At 43.6% G+C, this 27686-nt stretch overlaps 1 protein-coding gene across 2 annotated transcripts in view; it reads right to left on the reverse strand.

Annotated features, from left to right (window-relative positions):
* Positions 1–12353: 12353 nt before the first annotated feature.
* DHX40 (DEAH-box helicase 40) overlaps positions 12354–27686 on the reverse strand; it is a 91524-nt gene continuing 76191 nt past the window's right edge. For both annotated transcript variants that reach the window (XM_040336948.1, XM_040336947.1), the window contains exons 16-19: positions 25934–26003; positions 23212–23440; positions 15079–15216; positions 12354–12440 (exon numbers count right to left, since the gene is read on the reverse strand). In XM_040336948.1, coding sequence (XP_040192882.1) covers positions 15101–15216; positions 23212–23440; positions 25934–26003 — 415 coding nt within the window. In that variant the 3' untranslated portion in view covers positions 12354–12440; positions 15079–15100. The remainder of the gene's footprint in view (positions 12441–15078; positions 15217–23211; positions 23441–25933; positions 26004–27686) is intronic.

Genomic DNA, 27686 nt, shown 5'->3' on the forward strand with positions numbered 1-27686 from the left:
ATTTTAAAAAAGCAGGTATCCCGCTTGGAACTCTCAGGTTAACAGACAGACATATGTTTCTACACTATACTGGGGGTTATTTACGAAAGGCAAATCCACTTTGCACTTGGAAGTGCAGTCGCTTTAGATCTGAGGGAAAGATCTGAAATGAGGGGAAGCTCTGCTGATTTTATTATCCAATCACGTGCAAGCTAAAATGCTGTTTTTTAGTTTCTTAGCATGTCCCCCTCAGATCTACAGTGACTGCACTTCCAAGTGCACTTGTAGTACAAAGTGGATTTGCCTTTCGTAAATAACCCCCTACATATGTTACTTTTAGGAGCAGGAGACAAGCTCCTACTGTGTTTCTCTTTGAACCTGGTCCTAGGGTCTCTCTCCCTTCAGTCACCATCTCTTCCCCAGCCTTAATGATGGAAGTTGTTGGGCAATGGGCCCTGCACTTTTGGCAAAGCCCTTCCACTTTCACTGGCCAATCGTGGTAGGCATTATCATTGCTAGGGTGCTACCTGTTTCACCTTCTCTACTCCAAATGACCAACAGAGCTGAAGCACTCTATTTGAACATCACAGACCTAAGGCCCTGGGCTTGGGATAATTGTTCACTTCCTGGCTTCTGTACCTTGCCTTGTCACTGGATTGCCTCAACTCCTGACCCATACCTGGATAACAGATATGCTATTGATTAGCACCAGCTTTGACCCCTTGTCTTTATAATGGATACAGATTACCACCTCCCTGACACTTTGCCTGGATAAAGGATTTTGTTTTCAATTGCTGTATGCCCTGACCCATACCTGGATACGGACTGTGCTGCTGATTGCCACTTGCCCTGAACCCTGCCTGGATACAGATGCCTCCGATTGCCACTTGTTTGCTTGGAGAATAGACTCCATTATTGCCTGCCCTGAGCCCTGGCATCTAACCAGCCACTAATCATGGTCGCTCCTGCATTCTATGCCTACTATGAACCACTTCATCCTGAAGTCTTTTCATATAGTAAGGAGGGGTTTATACTTGAGGTGGTGTTTGACAGATGGTGAGGAAGAGATATGCAGAACTATGCAGGAGAGAAAGTGAACTTACCTGGACTGTTTACACATAAATTATATTATCTACCTATCTCTCAGTCTCTATACCTGCTGGGGTCAATTCAGTAAGAGTTAAATACAGTAATACCTCGGATTGCAAGTAAGGCGGTTTATGAGTGTTTCACAATACGAGCCATTATTTAAAAAAAATAATTGACTTGGTTTGCGAGCATTGTCTTGTAAGACGCGCAGGATTCAAAACATGGGGTGTGCAGTACAGCATTTGGCCAGAGGTGCAGGGGCGCCGGCAGGGCAGGACTTAGGGTGGTGGGGGCCCCTGGGCTTGAGTGTTGAAGGGGCCCCCTGGAGCCGAGAATTGGGGAGGGATCGAAGATGTTGAGCGAGGGGGGGAATCATAGTTGTTGAGCGGGGGGGGGGGTGCGCATTAAAGTAAGTTGTTGAGCGGGGGGGCGAATTGAAGTTGTTGAGCGGAGGGGGCTTAAAGTTATTGAGCGGGGGGGGTGCCTCTCACCTGTGCACGGAATGTGTCGGCCTTCTTCACAGAACCCAGAAGGAAGACTGGGTGAAGATGGAAGCGCCCGGGCCCCACCGGATTCTTTGCAGCGCAGCACTGGAGGGATAAGTCTGAAAGTTTAAGTGTACCCTAATGTGCTAATATGCTGTGCATACTTGTACGTTGTGGCATAACCTACCCCAGGGCCTCTAAAAAGTAGTAATGTCAGGAAAGTTTACTACCGCTTTAAATTTCGCAGGATCCCAGGAGCCTCTCACGGGGCCCCCTACTGACCCGGTGGGCGGTGGCCCTTGGGCAGTGCCTAAATGCACAGTTGCCAACATTTAAAAAATATTTTCAGGGACACTTTTTTTACAAGTGCTATATTTAGAGTAGCTGAGATCCCCGATGTTCCTCTATACATCACAGTAGTAATCACAAAATTAAATGAGTACTAATAATGGGGCAGAACAAATATGATAACTGAGATTTCCTTTAGTTGAACTAACAAAAGTGTGTCCATTCTAGAGCTGGTAACATTGAGGATATTCAGTATAATTTTAAAGAACTGTTTTTGTGGGTAAGCGACATAGGGGAGGAGTATGGACGGTATAAAACTGGGAAGTATGTGCAGGTGAGGTAGAGGAATCTGGAGGGTCTAACAGTGGGCATTATGTACAGGAGAGGAGTGCAAAGGGTACGGCAAAAGACACTATATACAGTAGAGGAGTGTGAAGGGTATGACAGTGGGCAGTATGTACAGGAGAGGAGTGTGGAGGGGATGACAGTGAGCAGTATGTACAGGAGAGAAGTGTGGATGGTAAGACAGTGGGCAGTATGTACAGGAGAGAAGTGTATGACAGCAGGCACTATGTACAGGAGAGGAGTGTGAAGGGTATGACAGTGGGCAGTATGTACAGGAGGAGTGTGGGAGTATGACAGAGAGTAGTATGTACCAGAGAGAAGTGTGGAGGGTATGATGGGGCAGTATGTACAGGAGAGGAGTGTGGAGGGTATGACAGTGGGCAGTATGTACAGGAGAGGAATGTGGACGGTATGATAGTGAACAGTATGTACAGGAGAGGAGTGTGGAGGGTATGACAGTGGGCACTATGTATAGGAGAGGAGTGTGGAGGGTATGACAGTGACCAGTATGTACAGGAGAGGAGTGTGGAGGGTGCAACAGTGGGCACTATGTACAGAAGAGAAGTGTATGACAGCAGGCACTATGTAAAGGACAGGAGTGTGAAGGGTATGACAGTGGGAGCTCTGTATACGAGAGGAGTGTGGAGGGTATGACAGTGGGCACTATGTACAGGAGAGGAGTGTGGAGAGTATGACAGTGGGCACTATGTACAGGAGTGGAAGGATGTTTAGGGACTGCGTAGTGGTTAAGCGGGTCTTACATGGATTGAAATTACGCCAGCCATAGTCGATCTATGTATGGGCTAGCTGGTTTTACACAAGTCAATCTATTAATCAACTTGAGTACAACCAGCCTGTTTGTTTTGGGAAAAACCTATCAGTGCTGCCAGCTATAGTTAGCAACACTGATCATTGTACGCACTGGCAGAACACAACACTGCAGGAGTGATTCCCCCATCCACAGGTCAGCAGGTGAGAGGGTGTGTGGGGACAGGCTGGGGAGAGATAGTAGTCAGTGGCTGGGTAGGCACTGGTAGTGTCAGAGCCAGATACACACAGGTTACCTACGCCACGATCGTTAGAGCGAGAACAATAATTCTAGCACTAGACCTCCTCTGTAACTCTAAACATGTAACCTAAAAAAAATTGAAAGCATCGCTTAGGATACCAAAAAAAATTGTGCTAACTTAACTAACTAGTGTTTTTTTTTATGAATGAAACAGTTTATTTCCAAAAAAACACGTTTGAAAAATTGCTGTGCAAATACCGTGCTAGAGCTGCACAATTAATCTAAAAAAAATCGTGATTTCGATTCAACCCCCTTGACGATGTCCAATGCAGAGTTTGACTATTCTTTCCTATAACAAGTGGAAAGACTTTCAGCTGTCAAAAGAAAATATCCGGGCAGTCTGGCAAGTTTGTAACAACATGAAACATTGTAACTAACTTCCTTCTTAGATCAAACTTCTGTGTGTAAATGCAGGAAATGTAACCACTTAAAGTCCAACACTTGTTTCTTAAGTTAAAAAGCAATATTTTTTGCCAGAAAATTACTTGGAACCGCCAAACATTATATATATTTTAGCAGAGACTCTAGGGAATACAATGACAATTGCTGCAATATTTTATGTCACACTGCATTTGCCCATTTCAATGAATAATAGAAACCATAAAAACAAAACAGTAAAGTTAGCCCATTTTTTTTTTTTTTGTTTTAATGTGAAAGATGATGTTACCCTGCAAGAATCGTGAGAGAATCGTGATCTATCTTCTAAGCAAAAAAATTGCAATTCTCATTTTAGCCAGAATCGTGCAGCTCTATACCGTGCAACATAAAAAGTGCAAAGACCACCATTCTAGCAAAAAACAAATGATGATTTTTACATGTAGTAGAGAAGTGTCAGAATTGGCCTGAGTGGCAAGGGGTTAATTACCATGAGTAATATACAAATAATTATTATAAGCACTGTGATCCTATCAGTCTGCTGCAGTGTGTCAGCTTGTATTTATATTGGCCGCTCTGAATGTAGCTTCTGACAGGCTGTGCAAGCAGGCCCGTATCTCCGGAACCATAAATGATCGCCGTCCCATATTTTGATCAGTTGTGGGGTAGGTCTTCAACTGCCTACCCCTCAAATGTGTTTTTTCTGTGACCTCTGGTCGTCGAGCTACAACCCCCGAAGTCGATCTTTTTTTTTTTTTGGGCAAATGGGCCTATCTTAAGAAAGGGCCTGGAGCTGCAACTCCATCAGCCCCTATGTTAATCACTCCATCAGCCCCTATGTTAATCCGGCTCTGTCCTCCACACACCGCTCCGGTTCCTCCTGCTTCCGTGCTGCCTCCTCTTGCAGTGCGGGAAAATTAACCCTTTCGCGGGACTGCGGGAAGAAGCTGCCTGTGCGGGAAAGTCCCGCAGAATCTGTGCATGTTGGGAGGTATGCGCAGGGCCGCCATCAGGAATTTTGGGGCCCCTTACACAGCTTAAGGCATGGGCCCCCTGGAGCAAAAAAAAAGAAGAAATAAAGAAAAAAAAATATATATATATATATATATAAAAAGGGGGTAGCCATCCGGGGCCCTGGGGACCTCTGGGCCCTTTAATAAAAAGAAAAAAGAAACCTCTGGGCCCTTTAAAAAAAAAAAAGTATATAAACATTTACAAAAAATACATAAAAAAGGGAGGTTGCCATCCGGGGCCCCTGGGGACCTCTGGGCCTTTTAATAAAAAAATAAATAAACAAAAATAAAAATATAAAATATAAACATTTATAAAAAAGGGGGGGTTGCCACATGGGGCCCTAGGGACCTCTGAGCCCTTTAATAAAAATATATATATATATATAAAAAAAAAGGGGGGTTGCCATCCGGGGGCCCTGGAGACCTCTGGGCCCTTTAATAATAATAATAAATAAATAAATAAAATTATATATATATATATATATATATATATATATATATATATATATATATATATATATATATATATATATATATATATAAAAACTTTTTTTTTTATAAAAAATAAATAAAAAAAGGGGGGTTGCCGTCTGGGGGCCTCTGGGCCACTGGGGACCTCCGGACCCCTAAAAAAAAAAAAAAAAAAAAAAACATTTTTTTTTTTTAAAGGGGGCCCCCTATTGGGCGGGGCCCATGGGCTTGAGCCCAGTCAAGCCCAATGAAAAACACTCTGTGTCTCCGGCGCCACCCCCCCCCCCCACATGCGGTACTGCATACAATAGCAGTCACTGTGAAACAAATTATGTGCATTTCCATTGACTCCCATGGGGAAACTCACTTTGATATACAAGTGTTTTGGATTACAAGCATTCTTCTGCAACGAATTATGCTCGTAATGCAAGGTACCACATTATTTTTTTTCCCTAAAATAACTAAAAACTAATCGGGTATTTATCTCAAAAGTAGTAAATTCGATAAAACAAAACATGCCTTATTTAATAAATAAGTTAACGATATTTGGGCTCCATGCACACTGGAGCTGATAAACTGCAGTTTATTGGAGTTTGGGCGTTTTTTTTTTAAAGGCCCATGAACTCCACTCCACTTAAATTTACTGGCCATAGATTCAATTTTCTTTGCTGCAACCATGGGTTGAGGGTTGCACAGTCTTATGATAACTTAGTACTCAAATACTTCTAATAGTATAAAATAGCATTATACCTCTGCTCAAAAAAAAAAAAAAAATATATATATATATATATATAAACAGCTCTAAAATATCATATAAGCTTTCATTAAAACAGTGTCTGTTGATCCTGCCATGAAGGTAATTGTGTATGCATTTCTTTTAGAGGGTGACAACACTCTGTTGCTGTCTCCTAATTGTCCTCCTGCTTTTGTAACCCTGTCACTTTTTCCCAGTGGAAACTATAAGCCACTCTGTCAATACACAGTGCACAGGCATGGCACGCTGTTATCACCACAAGCAGAACCATACTAAACAAATTATGTGCGGTAGATGCTAAAGTGCATGCAAAGAAGGGCTGCATGAGATCAGCAGTACAATCCTAAAAGTGAAAACAGTATTTTAATAAAAAAATATAATAGGGGGAATTCAATACAGCTGCTGCACCAGAAAGCCAACCCTCTTGTTAATGTATTGCGTCAAATGCATGAAGTGTCTGAGACACTGATGGTTTTGACAGCAACATGTGCACCAAATTTATACAGTTCTAAAATGCACCACTTTTACATTGGGGGTTATTTACGAAAGGCAAATCCACTTTGCACTACAAGTGCACTTTCAAGTGCAGTCGCTGTAGATCTGAGGGGGAAATGCAAGGAAAACTTTAGCTTGCACATGATTGGATGATAAAATCAGCAAAGCTTCCCCCTTATTTCAGATCTTCCCCCCAGACCTACAGCGACTGCACTTCCAGTGCACTTGTAGTGCAAAGTGGATTTGCCTTTTGTAAATAACCCCCAGTGTGTCACATTGAAGGTGCCACGTGTAAAAGTGGAGCTAATTAACCCCAACTCTCTTTTGGCATACATAGAAAAAAGTTGGCTTGGAAATATTTGGGGAGGGGATGTGCATTAGGGCATCTCTCCTCTTGGCTGTGCCTGTTTTACACGGGTAAGCATTCTAACTTTAATATTTCCCTCTCTTTGCCATGGCTTTAAAAGACAGTTTGTCATATTGAAATTCTTCTGTATTGCTTCATTATAAATATTTGGATGCAATTCCTCCTGAGGAAGCAGTTTTTTGTCACGAAACATGTAGAGAACTCAGCATACTTTCAATAATCCTAAGAGCATGGATACCCTTCTTGTTAAAAAGAGGCAGATAACAAAGAAAAAGACAACCAAAGAGAGAAAATACATTAATTACTTCATAGGGAATCCTTGCTTAGTATACAACTTGCAACTCGTACACTAGGTACTACATTAAAGTCTTTGGCCGTTTGTGCTTTGCTGCATATTTCTCCACTAGTCTACTTGGAGATGCGCCCATGTCTAACTTATCCCTCTGCAGTATATCTTTAATTGACCAACGCTGCTGGAGGGGAGGTGTTTTCCTCTTTGCCCTCCTGCTGATTGGTCTCTGCGAATGGTTGACCCGCTCTGTTGCCTTGAATGGATGCCATGCTTAGCATAGCTAGGTCACACATGCGCAGTGGAGCCACTGATGGCTCCCTCGGGTCACGCGGTGATGACGTCACGGCCAGGATGAACATATAAATAGTGAGAGACGGCGGCATTGTGTACAGCTCTCTTGTACGCTGAGACTGTCACCACAGGCGGAGGCAATTTGTGGATTCAACACCATTAATGGTAGGTGCCCTATCAGGCAATCTTACTAGCTATGAGAGTGGTTTGATAATATCTGTTTGGCGATGGCTGTAAGTGAGAGGGTTGGATGCTTGGCTTTAATCCTGCCTGAACCAACCCTTTCTCTATACATATTGTTTATTGCATATGCTGTTCTTGGAGAAGTTTGTCCCATATCTTTCCAACTAATGGGAACATCCATCCCCACTCCATGAACTTTATTATTAGTGGTATCCAGTAGTAAGCAGGTCTCTTGAATGCACCTTTTCCAGTATCAAACTTCTGGGTAATATTCCAATTAAAGCGGTGTTTCACCCTGCAGAACAACTTTTTAGCATAAAATTAGGCATAGTAGCGCGAGCTACAGTATGCCTGTCTTAATTTTTTTATCCCCGTACTCACTGTGTAATCGTACATAGAAGATTCCGACTGCCCACGGGGAATGGGCGTTCCAATCCAGACGGAAGGTGATTGACGGCCGGCTCTGGCACGTCACGCTCCCCGAAGACAGCCGGAGCAGGTCTCGGCTCTTCACGGCGCCTGCGCACAGACAATGCGCAGGCGCCGTGAAGAGCCAAGCCTATTTCGGCTATTTCCGGAGAAGCGTGACGCGCCAGAGCCGGCCGTCAATCACCTTCCGTCTGGATTGGAACGCCCATTCCCCGTGGGCAGTCGGAATCTTCTATGTACGATTACACAGTGAGTACGGGGATAAAAAAATTAAGACAGGCATACTGTAGCTCGCGCTACTATGCCTAATTTTATGCTAGAAGAAAAAAGAGTTTATGATTATTTGGTGAGCATTCAATTGTTTTTTGTTTTGGTTCCAGTATTATGATCCTTTTAAATGTTTGTTTTATGCTATGGTTTCTTTTTTGGCTGAGCTTATTAATGAAGGGTTTCTCTATATACAGAACTGGACTTGTCTGGATTAAGAAAAGGATTATATCCTGTGTACCTGTCTGCATTTTTGATCATTGTTACAATCTCTGCCCGTATCCTTCTCCTCTCATTTTCCACATTTGGAATGTAGGTTATTCACTTTCATATTATACATACTAAAATGCTTAGGCATATTTATGATTGTTGATATCATCATCAATGTTATGCATTTAGAAGGGGCTGGTCCCCTCCCCTCCTCTCTCACTTTTCTGCCTCTCTTGGTTGGACCAGTGTTGGGCTGTGCAATAGTGCTCAAACATCTAAAAGGCAAAGACTAATAATTTTTTGTTTATTTGTTGTGTGTTTTTGATTGTAAAATTTGTGTCATTATTATTACCTTGTAGAACTCGTTTAAAGCTCCTGAAGAAGCGCTTTCTCTCAACGTTCAACATGTCGGGCTGAGCTTCGCATGACACATCACCTTCTGCAAACCATAAGGGCTGTTTTACAATTATTAGTAGGAAGTGGTTGCTAGTTCTCCACTTTTATTTATTTACTGTACCCTCAGGTTATAGGTGTCGTGTTATGCTATTTTTCTTGTGTTCTTAGGCATTCTTAGGAACGGCCTTAATTGTTATTTATATGTTTTTTAATGATTTTTATGTATTTTTTCAATAAATATAAAATGTTTAATATAATACGCCTCCAAAGTCCATCATCTGCCTCATATTTGTTTCTGCATTCTAAAAGTGGTGCAGCATGAGCCAAATATAAGAACAAGTTCTAGACAGATACATAAATTTGGCTCATTCATTATGACTTTTAGAATGCATGAAAGAGACTTTTGAAAAATATGCCTGCGTCAGTCTTTATGAATTTCAGGGACTGCTTTTTGATATATATAAGTGCTTTAATAGAATAATATTCATTCAGTTAGTTTTTGCATCTTCTTTAAATACAACTTTGTGTATAAATACATACAACATACTTGCAAACTGAGTTTTTTTTTAAATCATCTCATCTTTAGATATACTGTATGTAGAAGATCAGCACCTTATAAGATATTATTAATGTAGCACCAAAGGAGTCGTCTCTCTAATAATTTATAGATGTATGGTATTATCATTGATCACTGTATTAGTGTCACTATTGATGTCAGTGTACACCCCAGCCAATGTCAGCTAGTGTTTGATTTCCCACCACACTATCACAGTCCCAGTATAATTCATTGATCACTGCCATTACTAGTTTAAATAAAATTATAAATCCAGTATCTATACCAGATGCTAGAATTCTCTCGCAAACCAAACAACATACACTTATTGGGATTTTTTTATTTACCAAAGAAATGTAGCAGAATACATTTTGGCCTTAATTCATAAGAAATTGTATTTTTTATTATTGGACATATTTTATAGCAGAAAATAAAAAAAATATATATATTTTTTCAAAATCTGTTTTAGCCTTATATCACAAAAAAAACTGTGGTGATCAAATACCACCAAAAGAAAGCTCTATTTGTGTGAAAAAATGATAATTTAATTTGCGTACAGCGTTACAGGACCGCGCAATTGCCAAGTAGCGCAGTGCCGAATAGTAAAAAATGCTCTGGTCATGAAGGGGGTAAAATCTGGAAGTCAAGTGGATAAACATGCATTGTATATCGCTTTGTGACAACATTTAAAGTGTCAACATTTCAGTTTCAAGATTTTAAAATACTTCAGGCCAACTCACAATAGATGAGATTTGCAACATTTCATGTTACATGCATTGGGGGGCAATGCAAAGCCATTAATTCCAAACAGCACCCCAACACATTTTGCCAACAGACATGCAATGTAGTGCCGTGTAACTCATGACAATACATAATGTGCATTGCAGTGCAGTGTGCTGCCAGAAATAATACATGCACCATTTTTGGTGCATTCGGGTGTGCGCCAACACATGGCATAACGTTCATTCCTTACTACACAAAAACAGTGTAAATGCGTCCTTGCTCTTTTTTGTTTTTTTACTTTTATATAAAGATTTAAAAAAAAAATTGAAACTACGAATTCAATTCTGATACAGTATTTTTTTCTATGAAAGTCCATATTAAATAAAACAAATACATTTTTGAAACAAGTACACCCAAAATTAAGATCGTTATTTTTCTGTAAGTACGATGTAAAGCTGGCCATAAACTGTCAGTTTTTTTATTCAGCCCGCTAACAGATTCCTTCATCTAAATAGATGAGGTAGATGGGAGAAATCCCACCCTTATCCCTTGTAGGTAACTGTATTTTGACAGCAGCACCTCTAGCTGTCAGAAGACCCAAAACATTTGTCAGCCCGGAATGCCATGAAGGACTAAAAATACTGGTTGCTATACAGTAAAGCCAACAGAAATGGGTATCATTCTAATTCACTTACTGAACTTTAGACAAAACATATGACCTTGACTTCAAATACTTTGCAGAGAATGGTTGAGTAGATTCATGATGCTTATATGTTTATTTTTAGGTTTTGGATAGGATTTTTTTAAATGCATCAGCTGTTGCGCACAATAAGCAATTAAGCTATATTGGTTTTTAGGCATGGACACAGCTCAGTTTGTCCCTAGCCAATAAAACCTGCTTTGTTTTGCCCAAGGAGAGAATGAAAAACCATCCCTTCACAATTTACAGCCACCCAATATCTTGAAACCTAAAGGGAATCAAGATGTCAAGATGCTTTTGGTAAAAGCCTCAGTGGCAGCTGTCAGAGCATGTATCTACTAGGCTGCATACTAGTCCTATGTGTTTTTATAGTATATATATCAAGGTTTTAACACTAAACAATGTCTTATATTTTCAGAAGATATATGTTTTTCTACTTCTTTAAAATTCACAGTCTCAGCTCTGCTCCTGTTTGCGGTGTGAAGGGGGGTGTGACCCTTCCCTCCAATCAGCTCTCAGAGCACTCCTCGCTGAGCTCTGCAGAGTGTGACTTAATCTCTCTGTCTCCTTTTTTCTGAACTCTCAGACAATCTTATAAATTCAGCACTTTGAACAGATGTTAAGAGAAGCGAAGACTGCAAATAAACAGGTACAACTTATGTAGAAAAATGTGTTTAATCTATTTGTATCACCTGAGGATAGTGACTACACCGGGTATATGTAAGGGTTTACAATCACTTTAATATAACACCGTGCCTTGACATTTCTGGTGACTCCAATATGGCAGTGTCTTGTAACATGGCATAGAAGTTACATGTTACCCTATACCAAGAAGTACCAGGATTTTTTTTGGTGACTGGGCACTGGATGGGGGGTGTTGGGGTGCACTGGGGAAGGCAAGTACTCCCTGCTTAAAGAGGATCCTTTTCAATAATCATGTTACTAAGCCCAGTACAGCCAAAGCACAAGTTCATTTTAGGACATTTACAACAATATGGCTTGTACTGATCAGAGATGATCATAAATCCATGTCTCACTATTGTTCCTTCAGAAGCAGTTCATACAGTTTTACCACATTCCCTGGGAATGAACTAGTAACATATTGAGTTTGATTTACTAAAGGCAAATAGGCTGTTCACTTTCCAACTGAATTTTCCCAAGAATTTAGTAAAATGAGGTGAAGCTTCCATCATCTAATTATGTGCAAGTAAAAAAAAGTGTGATTTTTTTTTTCCTTGCGTGTGATTAGATATTCTTTGCAAAGTGAAAGCTCTGGGGCAAATCTCCATGTAAAATGCAACTTCCCTTGCAAAATTAACTGCCTATTTGCCTTTAATAAATCAACCGTGATATCTTATCAAGCAGCACAACAGCTGGAGTTCTCTACCTTCATCTAATGGAATTGCAGCCCAGTGACAATACTTATAATGTCTAAAGTGGCTTCCTATACTGAAACAGCCAATTGCGAGGGTCTGACAGAGCTGAACTGAGGATATCTGAATTTTATTTCTATGGATCAGTCACTCCCTTTCACCATTACAGTTCAAAGCATATGGATACACCAGGACCAGCAATCCAAAAGAGTCCAACATTCTTTAATAGTTCTTTCACATTGTGTGAAACATCCAACGTGTTTTGGGGGCCACAACCTCCCCCTTCATCAGGCCTACAAAAAAAAACACAAATACCAATATATTAAAATATGAATACTTTATATAAAGCTAAATACAAATACTGTGAATTAAAATATATGGAACATTTCTGAAAAACAATGGGAACATACAATAACCATAGTGGCATTTTCGAATTTGACTGCAAAAGTGGAAATATGCTTTAAGCAATGTCACTCTGATAGTTGTCCTTTAACCGCCTAAAGCGGAGTTCCCCCAAAAATGGAACTTCCGCTTTTTGGAATCCTCCCCCTCCTCCGGTGTCACATTTGGCACGTTTCAGGGGGGAGGAGGGAACAGATACCTGTGTAATACATGCATTTGCTCCCACTTCCGGGCATAGATCACAGCGGTGATAGCGGTGACCTACGCCACGTCCGGCGCCTACTCTGACACTCAGGTCCCAGAAGACAGCAGGGACCAGTGGGAATACGCAGTGCAAGTTGCGCATGCGCAGTAGGGATCCAGAAAATGAAGCTGCAAGTCTTCACTTCCTGATTCCCTTACCGAAGATGGCGGCGCCTCCACCCGAGAGCTGAGGGAGAGATCGGCTTCGGGTGCCGACATCGCGGGCACCCAGGATAGGAAAGTGTTCATATATTAAAAGTCAGCAGCTAATATATTTTTTTCCGGCAGAACACCGCTTTAAGGGCCGTCCCATGTACATATATTGTGGTAACGTGGCCCTTAAAAGGGGTTGTAAACCTTCATGTTTTTTCACCTTAATGCATCCTATGCATTAAGGTGAAAACACACCTTGCAGTCATCGCCCCCCCCCCCCCCCCGAGCCCCTGTTTTACTTACCTGAGCCCCGAACTTCCAAGAGCGCGATCCCGCATCGTTCTCCCTATGCCTGATCGGCTCTTCATTGGATAGATTGATAGCAGCGCAGCCATTGGCTCCCGCTGCTGTCAATCAAATCCAATGACGCGGCCGCCGGTGGACGGGGCCAAGTCATACAATCGCATATGGACGCCGATTGTATGGCACGTTAGCACGCCCGCAAAGTAACCCCCTCGGGAGAGCGCTTCCTATAGGGGTTTAGCTTTTGCGGGGAGGAGCCGCGAGACCTTCTGTGGGACACCAGAAAAGGACGATCGGGGCCACTCTGTGCAAAACGAACTGCACAGTGGAGGGAAGTATGATATGTTCGTTATTTAAAAAAAAAAAAAAAAAAATCGAAGCTTTAGTGTCACTTTAAGTGCAAAATCAGGTACCTGTATGCAATTGTTTTCTTCGGCGCTGGGGCGCGCGAGTGCTGCAGGAGCCCTGCTCCCACTGTGATTGGACACAGCGGGAGCCAATCAGCGGATCCGGTGATCATTCCGAGAGAGGCTGAATGGTGGTCTGTAATCAAGGCAGATCGCCGTTCTGCTTATAAGGAGGACAGATCTTGTGCTTTTGCCAAGCAGGAACACTGTATTACCGTCACTGGTGCTCAAAAAGTGTCACTTCGTGTCAGATTTGTCGGCCGCAACGTCTTGCTAACAAAACGCTGATCGCTGCCATTACTAGTAAAAAAATAAAAAGTACATAAATCTATCCCATAGTTTGTAGACGCTATAACCTTTCTGCAAACCAATTATACACTAATTGGAATTTTGTTTTTACCAAAAACATGTAGCAGAATACATATTGGCCGAAAATGATGAAGAAATTCGCTTTTTTACTTTTTTTTTTTTTTATTGGATATGTTTTATAGCAGAAAGATTTTTTTTTTTGTTTTTAAATTGTCAGTATTTTTTTGTTTATAGCACAAAAAAAAAAAAAAAAAAAACCGCAGGGGTGATCAAACACCGCCAAAAGAAAGCTCCATTTGTGAGAAGAAAAGGACGTTCCTTTTATTTGTGTACAGTGTCGCACAACCGCGCAATTGTCAGTTAAAGCAACGCAGTGCCGTACTGCAAAAAATGGCCTGGTCAGCAAGGGGGGTGAAGCTTCCAGAGCTGAAGTGGTTGTATACCCACTTGGTGTTGTTGCTACCATCCTCTCTAATATTAAATGATGTGCTGCACTGCATGTGTTTTCTAAAAAATCCACCACTAAATGCCTTATTTTATTTTGTCCGGTCATCTCTCTCCTCGAGCTGACAAAAAAGCGGGCGGAGCCGAGAAACCCCAGCTGATGTCAGCCAGGAGGAGAAGAGGAGAGAGGTCATGTTCCCGCTGATCTGCGCTATAGAACAAGATATTTAGCAGTGTATTTAAAAAAAAAAAAATATATAGTGTGGCGCATCATTTAATATTACAGAGAGGATTGTAAAAACAAAAATATCTTATGATACAAGCAGGAAGGGGGATTGCCCTGGCACAAGCTGACAGGCAGGGAGGGGAGGGTGGAAGGAGGACACAGAAGTAGAGAGGAGAGCAAAACTGCGGATGACGGAGGCGCGTAAACTGTCCACTGTGTCAGGGATCAGCAGCCATGATACACCATGGTCAGTTTATAGGGGATGGGCAGAAACTGTCAGGATCAGCCAGGTTTTTGTTTTAGGCAATACAGGGGGCCAAATGACACAGCACAAGAACTGTGCTCTATGACATGCTTTAAGGGAACAGATCCAATTTTTCAGGTTAACAAATGCTTTAAGCTGTTTTAGAAACCTAAAAGAGAAAGATTGCCAAGAATGCATACCTGTCAGCTTCTGTCTACCTGCTTAGTTTGTATTCTGACTCTTCTGCTGTTTACGCTGAAGGAAGCGTGCTTTTGCATCAGATATTGACTGATCATCATTTCTTTTTTGCATCTTCTTCAATGAGGCTTCCAATCCATCTGTAACAGATACCAGAATCACTTGCAACGCTGGACAAATTGAGGGAAAATGTGGTTTTACTGGAGGCAAACAAAATCTTATGGTAGGTGTCTGTTTTTAAGGAATGCAGCTAAAGAGTATTAATTATTATTATACAGGATTTACAGTATATAGTGTCAACAGTTTACGCAGCGCTTTACAATATAAAAGGGAGACAATACAGTTATAATACAATTAAAATACAAGAGGATTAAGAGGCCCTGCTCAGAAGAGCTTACAATCTAATAGGGTGCGCCAGGTGGTACAAAAGGTTGTAACTGTGGGGAATGAGCTGATGGAAGTGGTAAAAGATTAGTTGGAGACGTCATAGGCTTCCCTGAAGAGATGAGTTTTCAGGGATCGCCTGAAGGTAGCAAGAGTAGGGGATAGCCGGACAGGTTGAGGTAGCGAGTTCCAGAGGATGGGAGAGGCTCTGGAGAAATCCTGGAGATGAGCATGGGGGGAGGAGACGAGAGCGCTTGACAGTAGGAGGTCTTGAGAAGAGCGGAGATGACGGTTTGGGATATGTTTGAAGACAAGATTGGTGATGTAGCTCCAGGCAGAGTTGTGGATGTCTTTGTAAGTTGTGGTTAGTATTTTGAATTTAATTCGCTGGGCGATCGGAAGCCAGTGTAGGGATTGGAGGAGAGGGTTGGCAGACATTGAGCGGCTGGTAAGGTGGATAAGTCTGGCAGCAGCATTCATGATAGACTGAGGAGGGGATAGCCTATGGAGAGGCAGGCCATTGAGAAGGGAGTTGCAATAGTCAAGGCAAGAGATAACAAGGGAGTGAATGAGGAGCTTGGTGGTTTCATTTGTTAAAATGGGACGAATTTTAAAGATGTTACGTAGGTGAATTCTACAAACTTTAACAAATTAATCCTGTTTGATCACACTGGACCCTGCACTGCCTGTATGATATACATAGTGCAGCAGGTGGAGGATATGGGATTAAGGGTTAAGGTAAAATGCCAATGGGCATCACAGCTGGAGGGGGAAAAAAATTAGGGTGGTTTACTTTAGTTCTGGGTGGGTAAGCAGGCAGGGTACTTTATGTGAACTGTAGAGGGTCAACCTGGGACAGGGTTAAGAAGGAGTTAATTAAAGAGGGCAGGTACTTCCCCTTCAGACCTGCTACTTGCCAGCTGGGCTGAAAATGTCAGAGGGGAGCTGTTTGAGTAGGAGAGAGAGACCTTTGCTGGATTGTGTACCTGCTGGGCTGAGCAAAACCATTTCAGAGCTCTGGCTCTGGCTAGAGCCGTGTACTTTATCTATATATCAGCTTGTTGGCTAGAGACTGAACTTTTCCTTCATCTGTACCTGTGTTACAAGACAAACCTGTCATTTCGTCCGTTTGTTTTGATGAATAAAGCCATTTTTACTTTACTGAACTATTTGAGCCGGCTTTTTACCCCTCTGATCCCCTACAGAATGCTTACTTACCCTTAAAAAAAACATGCCCACTGATGAATATTTTTACATCACTGATGCAGGAAAAACAAAGACTGACTTAAGGCCCTTTCACACTTGTGCGACTTCAAAGTCGTGCGATTTTACCGTGCTGTAATGTCGGGTGTGCGGTGCGCGTTGATTTATATAGGCCTCTTATGACGTCACAATCCCAGCATGCTCACGAACAGTGAATCTGACCTCCGAAACGGAGCCGTAGCAGACAAGTACAACCGTAGGGCTCGAACCACGTCCAAGGAATGTAACGTGGCTTCCTTCGGGTTCTTCGGCCGAGGACATAAGGATGGAAGAACAATGTCCTCCTTAATGTGAAAAGCCGAAACAACCTTTGGAAGGAATGACGGCTGCGGCCGCAGCACCACCTTGTCCTTGTGGATGACCAAAAAAGGAGCCTTGCAAGACAAGGCCGCCAGTTCAGAAACCCGTCTGACCAAAGTAATTGCCACCAGAAAAACCACCTTCTGGGACAGAGTGAACAAGGGAATATATCGAATGTACTCAAACGGAGACTCTTGAAGCACCGAGAGGACTAAGTTCAAGTCCCATGGAGGCAGTGGAGGACGCACAGGAGGGGCCACATGCCAAACCCCCAGTACAAATGAACGAACCAGGGAGTGCGCCGCCAATGGTCACTGAAAGTAAACAGCCAAGGCCGAAATCTGACCCTTAACTGTACTTAAGGCGAGAGCCTGATCCACTCCACGCTGTAAGAACAGCAGAATCCGGGACATCACGTATGTACGGGGGTGCCAACTCATCTCCTCACACATGGAGATGTAGACCTTCCTGTCATGGTCTTACCTCTTTGCAGTCTTCTCATCACTGACATTTGCTGGCAGCAATCTTGCTTCATGGGGTTCTTGAAACCTGCCTCACACTGCGGCTCCTCCTTTCCACTGGGAGGAGCTGGCTGCTCAGCATATATATATGACGGCAGCTGCAGCAGTTCCTTGCTTGGGCCTTTCGTCTCACACCTCTCCTGTGATCATGCTGACTGCTCCTGGTTTTCGACCCGGCTTCGGACGTTCCTCCTGGTTCCTGATTCCCGGCTTCGTTTCACCCCGTCTCTGGCGACAGACCCGGCTCGGCTGACTCTCATCCCTGGCTATCGACCCTGGCACCATTGGACGACTCTTCTGGCTGTTTCGATCATCTGTGTGGACTTTGACTTTGCTGTTTGGTTTCCAATAAAGTCTTCTTATTCATTTATCTGTTTTGTACGTCTGATTCATGCTTCCGTGACACTTCCACGTACGATGGTAAATCTTCCGTGAAGTAGACTTCCGTGTACGTAGCATGGTAGAAATCACTGAGTCCGACAGACCTCGATCCTTCAGCACCTGGCTCTCAACAGCCACGCCGTTAAAGCCAGCGACTGTAAAGCAGGGTGAAAAATAGGACCCTGTGACAGAAGATCTTCTCTCAGGGGTAGACGCCATGGGACGTCTGCCACCAGATGCACCAGGTCCGCGTACCAGGGACGGCGCGGCCAATCCGGGGCGATCAGGATTGTTGGTATCCCCTCGGCTTCCACTCTGCGCAGCAGGTGGGGAAGGAGCTTCAGAGGAGGGAAGGCGTAGATTAGGCGATAGGGACCCCAAGGCGCCACCAACGCGTCCGCCCACGGGTCTCTTGACCTGGCCACGAACTGTGACACCTTCCGATTGAGACGGGATGCCAGAAGATCCACGTCTGGAGTGACCCATTTTTGGTACAGACTCTGAAACACTTCCGGGTGTAACGACCATTCTCCTTGGTCTAGTGTCTGGCGACTTAGGTAGTCGGCCTGCCAGTTCTGAACCCCCGGAATGTACACAGCCGACAGAGCCGGAACGTATCTTTCGGCCCACCGGAGAATGTGCGCAACTTCCGTCGCTGCGGCCGAGCTCCGTGTGCCCCCCCCTGATGATTGACATATGCCATGGCCATGGCGTTGTCAGACTGGATCCTGACCGGTCGGTCCTGCAGATCCCGAGACCACTTGGAGAGGCACAGCCGGATCGCTCGGAGCTCCAGGACATTGATCGGCAGGCGGGACTCCTCCTGAGTCCAGCGCCCCTGGGCTGACCAGACACCCCCCCAGCCAGAGAGGCTGGCATCCGTCGTGACCACTGTCCAATGGCACGGCAGAAACGATTTTCCACTCCGAAGTACCGGGGATGTCAGCCACCACACTACGGAGGACCTGACCAGGCGACTCACCGGCATCTGGTAATCCAGAGACGAGGGGAGCTTGTCCCAACGTGACAGAATCTCTTTCTGTAACACTCGAGTGTGGAATTGAGCATACGGAACTGCCACGAACGAGGCCACATCAGACCCAGAACTCGCATGCAAAAGCGAAGCGACGACCACTCCTGGGTCGCCAACTGCTGCACCGCAGATTGCAGCGTCTGTAATTTCTCTGTTGGGAGAAAAACCCTCGCCTTTGAGGAATCCAGGACCAACCCCAGGTATTCCAACCACTGAGACGGCACCAGAACCGACTTCTGGACATTCAATAGCCAACCGAACTCGGAGGGCCTGACAGGTGATAGACACGTCCTCTTCTAACTCTGAGCTTGAGGAAGCTCTCAGAAGAAGGTCGTCCAGGTATCCCACGATAGCGATCCCGCGCTGCCTCAGCAGGGCCAGAATCGGAGCGAGCACCTTGGTGAAAACTCGTGGTGCCGAGGCCAGGCCGAACGGGAGGGCCACAAATTGAAAGTGGTCCTCTCCGACTGCAAAACGCAGAAATCTCTGGTGTTTTGCGCATATGGTATGCAGGTACGCGTCCTTGATATTCAAGGACGCCAGAAAATCCCCCTGATGAAGCGCCGCCACCACCGAGCGAATCGACTCCATCCTGAACTTTTGCACTTTGACAAAACAATTGAGGGCCTTGAGGTCCAGGATTGGATGGACCCCTTCCTTCTTGGGGACTACAAAACAGATTGAAGTAAAACCCCTGGAACCGTTCTGCTGGGGGAACCGGTACAATCACTCCTCTGACCAGCATGTCCTGAACAGCCCCCGACAGGGCCACCCGGCGTTCCGGAGGAAGCTGGAGGTTGGAAGGAAAAAAATCTGTTTGGTGGACAAGAGAGAAACTCTATCTTGTATCCCGAGGAAACTACTTCGCAAACCCATCGGTCGGAAAGGAGAGACCTCCACCAAGCCGCAAATTCGCGAAGCCGGCCCCCCACCCGGGATACGGGCGGGGGCAGACCTTCATGCAGAAGCAGGCTTGTCCGCAGGCTTGTTGGGCTTGCGGTACCAGGTGCGCTTTTGTCCTTCAGCGGGCGCCTTCGCACCCTGAAAACATTTTCCTGCCGCACCTGGGGGGCGAAAAAACGCTTGGGGGTAGTAAAGGAGGGCTCTTGCTTACGGCGAGGCTCCTTACCCTTTCCAGATTGCGGGAGCAGAGTGCTCTTACCTCCAGTGGCATCCTTTATGATGTCATCCAGAGACGCCCCAAAAAGCCGTTCACCCTTAAAGGGTAAATCCACCAAGGCCTTTTTAGAAGACTGGTTCGCAGACCAACACTTCAGCCACACAAGGCGGCGTCGTACCACCGCGTAGGCGGAGGCCCTGGAGAGCAATGGAAGCGTATCCAGGGCCGACTCGCAGACAAACTTTAGGCCCTGCACCAACTGGTCGGCCAATTCCACACAGAGCTCAGGAACATTCTGCACCTCCAGCTCCTACAGCAAGGACTTTGCCCGTACGGTAAGTGTCTGCGACACTAGAGCCCCGGCCAAGACTGGTCTCACCGCCGACCCCACCACTGTGAACATGGAGCGGGCCACAGCCTCACCTCTCCTATTTGCGGGGTCCTTAAAAGCGAGGCCGAAAAACCTTCCAACATGCAAAAAACAGCCTGCGGGCTACAAGAAAATGGCCAATAAGAGCACCCGTCACCGGTAAAATGGCGGCCAAACACGTTTTTAAAACACACAGTGACATAAAGCAGCAAAAACACGGCAAATGTACCAGACCCTGCAGGTCCCCCCCACCGCACACACGGCATCACAAAAAAGCATACAGCACCCCATAGCAGCCATAGCCCCAGGTAGGACGGAGCCCCCCAGGCGGACCCCTCACCCCACGGCCGCCACCCAGAATAAGGGGAAGGAGGGAGAGGAAGGGAAAGAGGAAAGCAGGGCGGACCCTTGATCGGCCTCCCTGGGAATGCACCAGCCGAACCACAATGCCAAGGCAAGGGGAAACTACTTACCCATCCTGCGACCACCGGCTGGAGGCATTCCAGACAGACCCAACGTCTGCAGTAGGTACGGCATGGCTGTCTGCCCGGCACACTGACTCGGCCATAGAGACCAGTCATATGTGTGCCCTGGAGCGTATAGCTCACTGGCCACCCCTGGAGCAACGGGGCATGTCGTGGACGGCCCAGCGCGTAGCTAAAGGCCGGCACACGCTCGTTGGCCGAACATGGGGGGACTACAAGGATCGAGGATCCAGTCTGTCACCCAGTCGAAAATATTGCAAAAAACTCCAGAGCACACGGGCCCAGAGGAGCCATGTCTTCTCCTCACGCTAGGCAGAAAAAAACTGGGGCTGCATGATGCAGAGAGAGGGATGTACCCGGGGGACCCGCCCCCTGGGAGGTGCTATACTGAGAAGTGTTTTAATACTTGAAGTGCTGTTTTTTCTGCCTAGTCATCTCCTGAAAGGAAGGTAGATAACCCTAAGGTCAATTGCTGCTGTGTCCGTCCATGTACGGAAGAGAAATTGGTTCGATTTTCAAACTCCTTTGCTTTGGGGAGAAAAATGGGTGCAAGCCATGGTATTCAGAGACTCTTCTACCATCACTACTTGCGATAGTGCTGGCATTTAGATACACACACACACACACACACACACACACACACACACAGTAATGTTATACACAATGGTGCAATTTTAATTATTTGATAGAGGAGCTATATTCTAATAGTATATATATTTTTTTAGAGAATGATATGATCCCAAGCACAAACAGTTGGAACTCATTGCAGCTACTTTCAGGACACATCCTTACATTATTATTCACAGTGAAGTAATGCAATGTAAAAAAACAACTGGTTTAAATTTAAATGCCCTGCATGCACTGCTAGCAATTATGTACAGGAGCTGATGAGAAAATATATAGGTAACAGTAGCACTCATTTAGCTGATGTTTGAGAACTACATTATTCTTAGAAGGCAATATGTAGATGCACCTTTGATCAAAATGGCAAGGAACTAAAATTGGCATGATGCTGAACAGGCACATTAAAATGCATATACAGTACCTGCACCTTTAGCTAAGTAATATTTTAGTTATTCCTGTTGCTATTTCTTTTGAATAAAGTAGCTGGTACTATATACAGTGTTTTGGCTATGGTACAGAAATCAATAGCTAGTGAGAAATCTGGTTTCCACATAATAGGTTTCTCAAGGTATCTCAAAAGAATAGCGTTTGCACTGTATACATCAGTCATCATATTTTTCCTAAGTTTCCAATTTCTACTAAACCGGAGCTCACCAAACGTTTCAGCTCATCAACCCCTTATGAAGTTTCCAATTGTTCATTGATCCCTAAACATTTATCATTTGCAAATTAAAGCATATACTAAAGTTTTTTTTTTATATATTTTTGTGAATTCCTTTCACATTTCCTGTGGGTATCTGCAGCTGCCATTATGACTGTTACAATGCTGAATAGAAAATGTTTACCAAAATACTCCATCCACACTATGCAGCATGGATGGACAAATCTTCTGCTGTGGCTAGTGTATTTTGACAGCCGGCCCAGCAACTGTCAAAATACCCAAACAGTGTCTACATCTGATTAGCCAACTAATTAGCCAAACTGTTTGGCCAACTCATTTCTGTCAGGCTCCTTTTATTCTTCAATTGAGGGATGTTGAGCAGGGAGGTCACTGAAAGGGCCACCACTGAGCAAATTTTGTCTGCTCATACGGAACTTGCCGAAATTTGCTCAGTGTACGGCATGCTTCAGTATGGGAAGTGAACACGTATATCATTAAAAGGAAGGGAGTGGGTGGAAAGACACACAACGCAAAGCACACCAATAAAAGAGATCAGTAACAACATACAGCTGATAGAGGTAATCAAGGACACGCTTTACTTGCAACAGACAATCCAAACCTCAGAAACTGCCTTACTGCTAGCCACTTCACTTCAAGAACTTGGCGTGAATCTCTACAGAGATCTCAAAAGATTAACTGACCCTAATCAACCTTCTATAAAATTAATGACTACCTATTGTTTCCCAGTCATGAACCCTTCAAATAGTACCATCATTCCTTTGGGGTCGATATTGACCTTTTTGGCGGAACCCTGCACTAAAAACAATGACATCAGGAATCAATAAGTTTGTTGTGGGCAACACAGGCACTTCCTTCAAACATGGAGTTGAGAAAAAGATACCCAAAAACAAAAGAAAAACAGTAGACAAGATTTGGGTCATCAATTACTGTTATAAATTTATAGGAGTGTGTTAAATTATGAAGTGAGCTTACCATAAGGTTGCTGTGCTTTTTCTCTAGAATTCCATTTAGCTAATTCCTCTTCAGTCACTTCTTCTCTGGCCACGTTGCTCAATTCATAAGCATTAATATCATGCAATTTTGGAAGCAAGTCTTTAACCCATTCATAGCGGATAGGACACACAGTCCTGACAAAAATCTTCGATGTCACCAAAACACTATGGAACAAAATCCACTCCAAGTTGGTGTCCTGGCCAAACAACTGCGATTTAAATGGTAAATTATACATATGAATACACAAGAAATCACAATTATGGGCAATGAATGGTACATTTACGTGTGAACAAAAGGCTTTACCAAAAAGCTTCATTTTATATATATATATATATATATATATATATATATATATATATATATATATATATATATATATATATATATATATATATACACAGTGCCTTGCGGAAGTATTCGGCCCCCTTGAACTTTGCGACCTTTTGCCACATTATAGGCTTTAAAGATATACAACTGATTTTTTTGAAGAATCAACAACAAATGGGACACAATCATGAAGTGGAACGAAATTTATTTAACAAATAAAAAACTGAAAAATTGGGCGTGCAAAATTATTCAGCCCCTTTACTTTCAGTGCAGCAAACTCTCTCCAGAAGTTTAGTGAGGATCTCTGAATGATCCAGTGTTGACCTAAATGACTAATGATGATAAATAGAGTCCACCTGTGTGTAATCAAGTCTCCGTATAAATGCACCTGCACTGTGATAGTCTCAGAGGTCCGTTTAAAGCGCAGAGAGCATCATGAAGAACAAGGAACACACCAGGCAGGTCCGAGATACTGTTGTGGAGAAGTTTAAAGCCGGATTTGGATACAAAAAGATTTTCCAAGCTTTAAACATCCCAAGGAGCACTGTGCAAGCGATACTATTGAAATGGGAGTATCAGACCACTGCAAATCTACGAAGACCTGGCCGTCCCTACTTTCAGCTCATACAAGGAGAAGACTGATCAGAGATGCAGCCAAGAGGCCCATGATCACTCTGGATGAACTGCAGAGATCTACAACTGAGGTGGGAGACTCTGTCCATAGGACAACAATCAGTCGTATACTGCACAAATCTGGCCTTTATGGAAGAGTGGCAAGAAGTAAGCCATTTCTTAAAGATATCCATAAAAAGTGTAGTTTAAAGTTTACAGTTTTATATCTTTAAGTTTGAAGCCTGAAATGTGGCAAAAGGCCGCAAAGTTCAAGGGGGCCGAATACTTTCACAAGGCACTGTATATGGTTGTTGCATCAAAATATAACAAACCTCTATAGATTTGTTTCTTCTTGTTTGCCTTAACTATATAATATATGGCATTTTTTAGTAGGTTTTTCAACCCCTCTGAGCCGGTGTTGTGATGAAAAAAGGTCCCCTGTCGAATAATGCCCACCCTGTACTGCGCAGGCGCAGTACGGAGCACAACGGAGCCGCCGAAAATCTCCGAACATGAACAGCTGTACACGGCACCTGTGCAATCAACATGACATTGTGCCACATGCTCCCGATGCTTGTGCAACTCTGCAAGGGTGGGTTATTCATTGAACTCTGCAAGGGGCGGATGCATACAGAAGAGGCTGCATGATGGGCAGAGCTCATACGATGGGGGTGAATTTCTGAAAGGGACGCATGTATTATTGAGAAGTGAGTAAGGGGCAGATACCTACATGCGGCCTCTTTTGTATGCATCCGCCCCTTGCAGAGTTCAATGAATACCTCACCCTGCCACTTGGAGAGTTGCACGAGCATCTAGAGCATGTGGCAGCGTGTGGCACAATGTCGTGTTGATTGCGCAGGCGCCGTGTACAGCTGATGAACAAGCTGTTCATGTTCTGAGATTTTCGGCGGCTCTAAAAGGTTATTCGAAAGGGGGACCTTTCACGTCAGAACACCGGCTGTGCGCAAATATGCAGCCTCTCGGCAGGTGGACCTTTGTGTTTGTTCGTGTCAATACAGCTGTGCCGAGAGAGCACGCCCTGCACGCTCCCGACACAGTTACCGGTGGCCAACGGAAATCTCTCGATCGCTACATTTAGGCTGGCCATACAAAACCATAAACTATGAGGCCAAATTAAAAACACTTTAAATTTGTATGCAACCAGTCAGGCTCTTGGACTACATACAGTCGTATGCAAAAGTTTAGGCACCCCTGACAATTTCCATGATTATCATTTATAAATATTTGGGCGTTTGGATCAGCAATTTCATTTTGATCTATCAAATAACTGAAGGACACAGTAATATTTCAGTAGTGAAATGAGGTTTATTGGATTAACAGAAAATGCGCAATATGCATCAAAACGAAATTAGACAGGTGCATACGACTGTAGTTGAATAATGTATGGCCAACCTAAATGTTTTTCGGCATGGTAAAAAACAGTTGAACTGTTATGGTGCAAAATCCAAAACCATCTATCCCTTTACTCCTTCCCTCTTCCTACTGACCCTCCATCAATCTTTTTTTTGTCACTGGGATAATAGATTTTAAGGAGCTTCTGCCCTCAAATCACATTTGAGGAGCTTCTGCCCTTGAACAACATTTGTTGATTCCCCGATTAGCTCTAATAACCAAAAGATGCTAGATTTGATCTTTGTACCTTTGTTTTTTTGTCACTGGAGAGACTTTTTTCAACCTCTTGTAACCTGATAAAGATTGCATTTTCTGTAAAACCCAATAAAAAAATATTGCAAATACTCACAGCTGATGTAGGGTGGATGTGCACCACACTGCCATTTCCATCCATTGTGCAGAATGTTCTTCCTACTGACCTATACAAGCAAAATGTTCTCTCAATATAAAAACGAAAAAAAAAAAAGGCAAACAAATAAAAAAAATCTAAATGCAGAAACAAATATTGGTTGATATCAGCCACAACAGTCTAGCCATTGTCAGTGTTCCAAGTGCCCTACTAAGCAAGTTGGAAAGCTAAAACGAAAAAGCATTCATTATAATACTATAAAATATGCATTTATATATAAAGAATTCAGGATGATATCATTGCTGAATGTGGATTTGAAAGTATTTAGTAAGATAATGGCCCTAAGACTACAACAGCAACTCCCCTTCTTGATTCATCAGGACCAAGCTGGATTTATACCAACAAGAGAAGCAAGGGATAATACCATCAAGGCCCTAAATCTGATGCATATAGCCAACTCGACTAAGACGCCCTGCGTCTTTCTTGGAACAGACGCAGAGAAGGCCCTCGATCAGGTGGGATGGGGGTTTATGTTCTTGGTTCTATGATATATAAAAGTTGGAGAGAAAATTATTAATTGGATTGCGAGTATGTATAAAGGACCCACAGCGCAAGTGAAAGTAAATGGAGTTGTCTCCCCCCGTTTTGAAATAGCAAATGGGACAAGATAAGGATGCCCGTTGTCCCCTTTGATATTTGCATTAAGCTTGGAGCCCCTTCTGTGTAGAATTTGGTTAAATAAAGATATTAAGGGAATTGAAATAGGGGGTGTGACGGTATTAGAATGATATCCCCGTCAAATATTCCCTTCTTCCATAAAGAGCATCACCCAATATTCCACGAGGAGGAACATTCCTGGAATGGCCCCCAATAAGCCACACATGGGTCAGCGCTTACTGCTGGAACAAGACAGATTTTAATGGTATAACACAGAGCTTATATGTAATTTACCAACTGTTACAATGACAAATCTCCGCCCCCTCACACAGTGGGGGCTCCCATACAGATGATTAGGCAGACACGACGGAGCCGACCCTGACGACATTTCTTTAGATAATGACATCAGTGACGTTAATTACTAGTTCAAACAGAATACATTATCTAGACAGCTTGGCCCCGTGGATAGAAGGGATAATTACCACAATGAAGCAATCAGAATAATTAACATGAGCCCCTTCTAATCACAGTAAGCAGTAACCACAGGGCTTCTTCACACACACAATAGATCAATTAACCCTTTGAAATAGGGAGCTGGCTGAGGAAGGGTCATTAACATATCAATAGTCTGTTAGAGGAGTGAGTCACACCTGAAATCACCTTCTAACACAGCATTAACCAAGCAGGGAGAATTTAAACTGAAGCATCCTTCACAGGGGGATTACAGCATAACGTCGCAGCATATGTAGACAATATGCTGTTTGCAATGACAAATCAAATTGTTTCACTCCCAAATTTGCTTAAGGAAATTGAGCTATATGGTCGTCTTTCGTATTTCAAAATAAATTGCACAAAGTTAGATGCCTTGATGGTAGCAATCCCGAAGAAGATGATGGAATCAATAAGGCAAAGCTCTAAATTTAAATGGTCAGATCAAGGGCTGAAGAATTTAGGGACTATAATTGCAGCAGATAGGTCTAGAATCTATGCATTAAATTTCATACCAATATTAAGTAAGGTGAGTGGACTACTGGAGAAATGGCACAGGGGAATGTTTTCATGGTTTTGAAGAAGCAATATAATTAAGATGAATATC

This window comes from Rana temporaria, chromosome 2 (assembly GCF_905171775.1).
Source record: "Rana temporaria chromosome 2, aRanTem1.1, whole genome shotgun sequence".
NCBI classification, from domain to species: domain Eukaryota; kingdom Metazoa; phylum Chordata; class Amphibia; order Anura; family Ranidae; genus Rana; species Rana temporaria.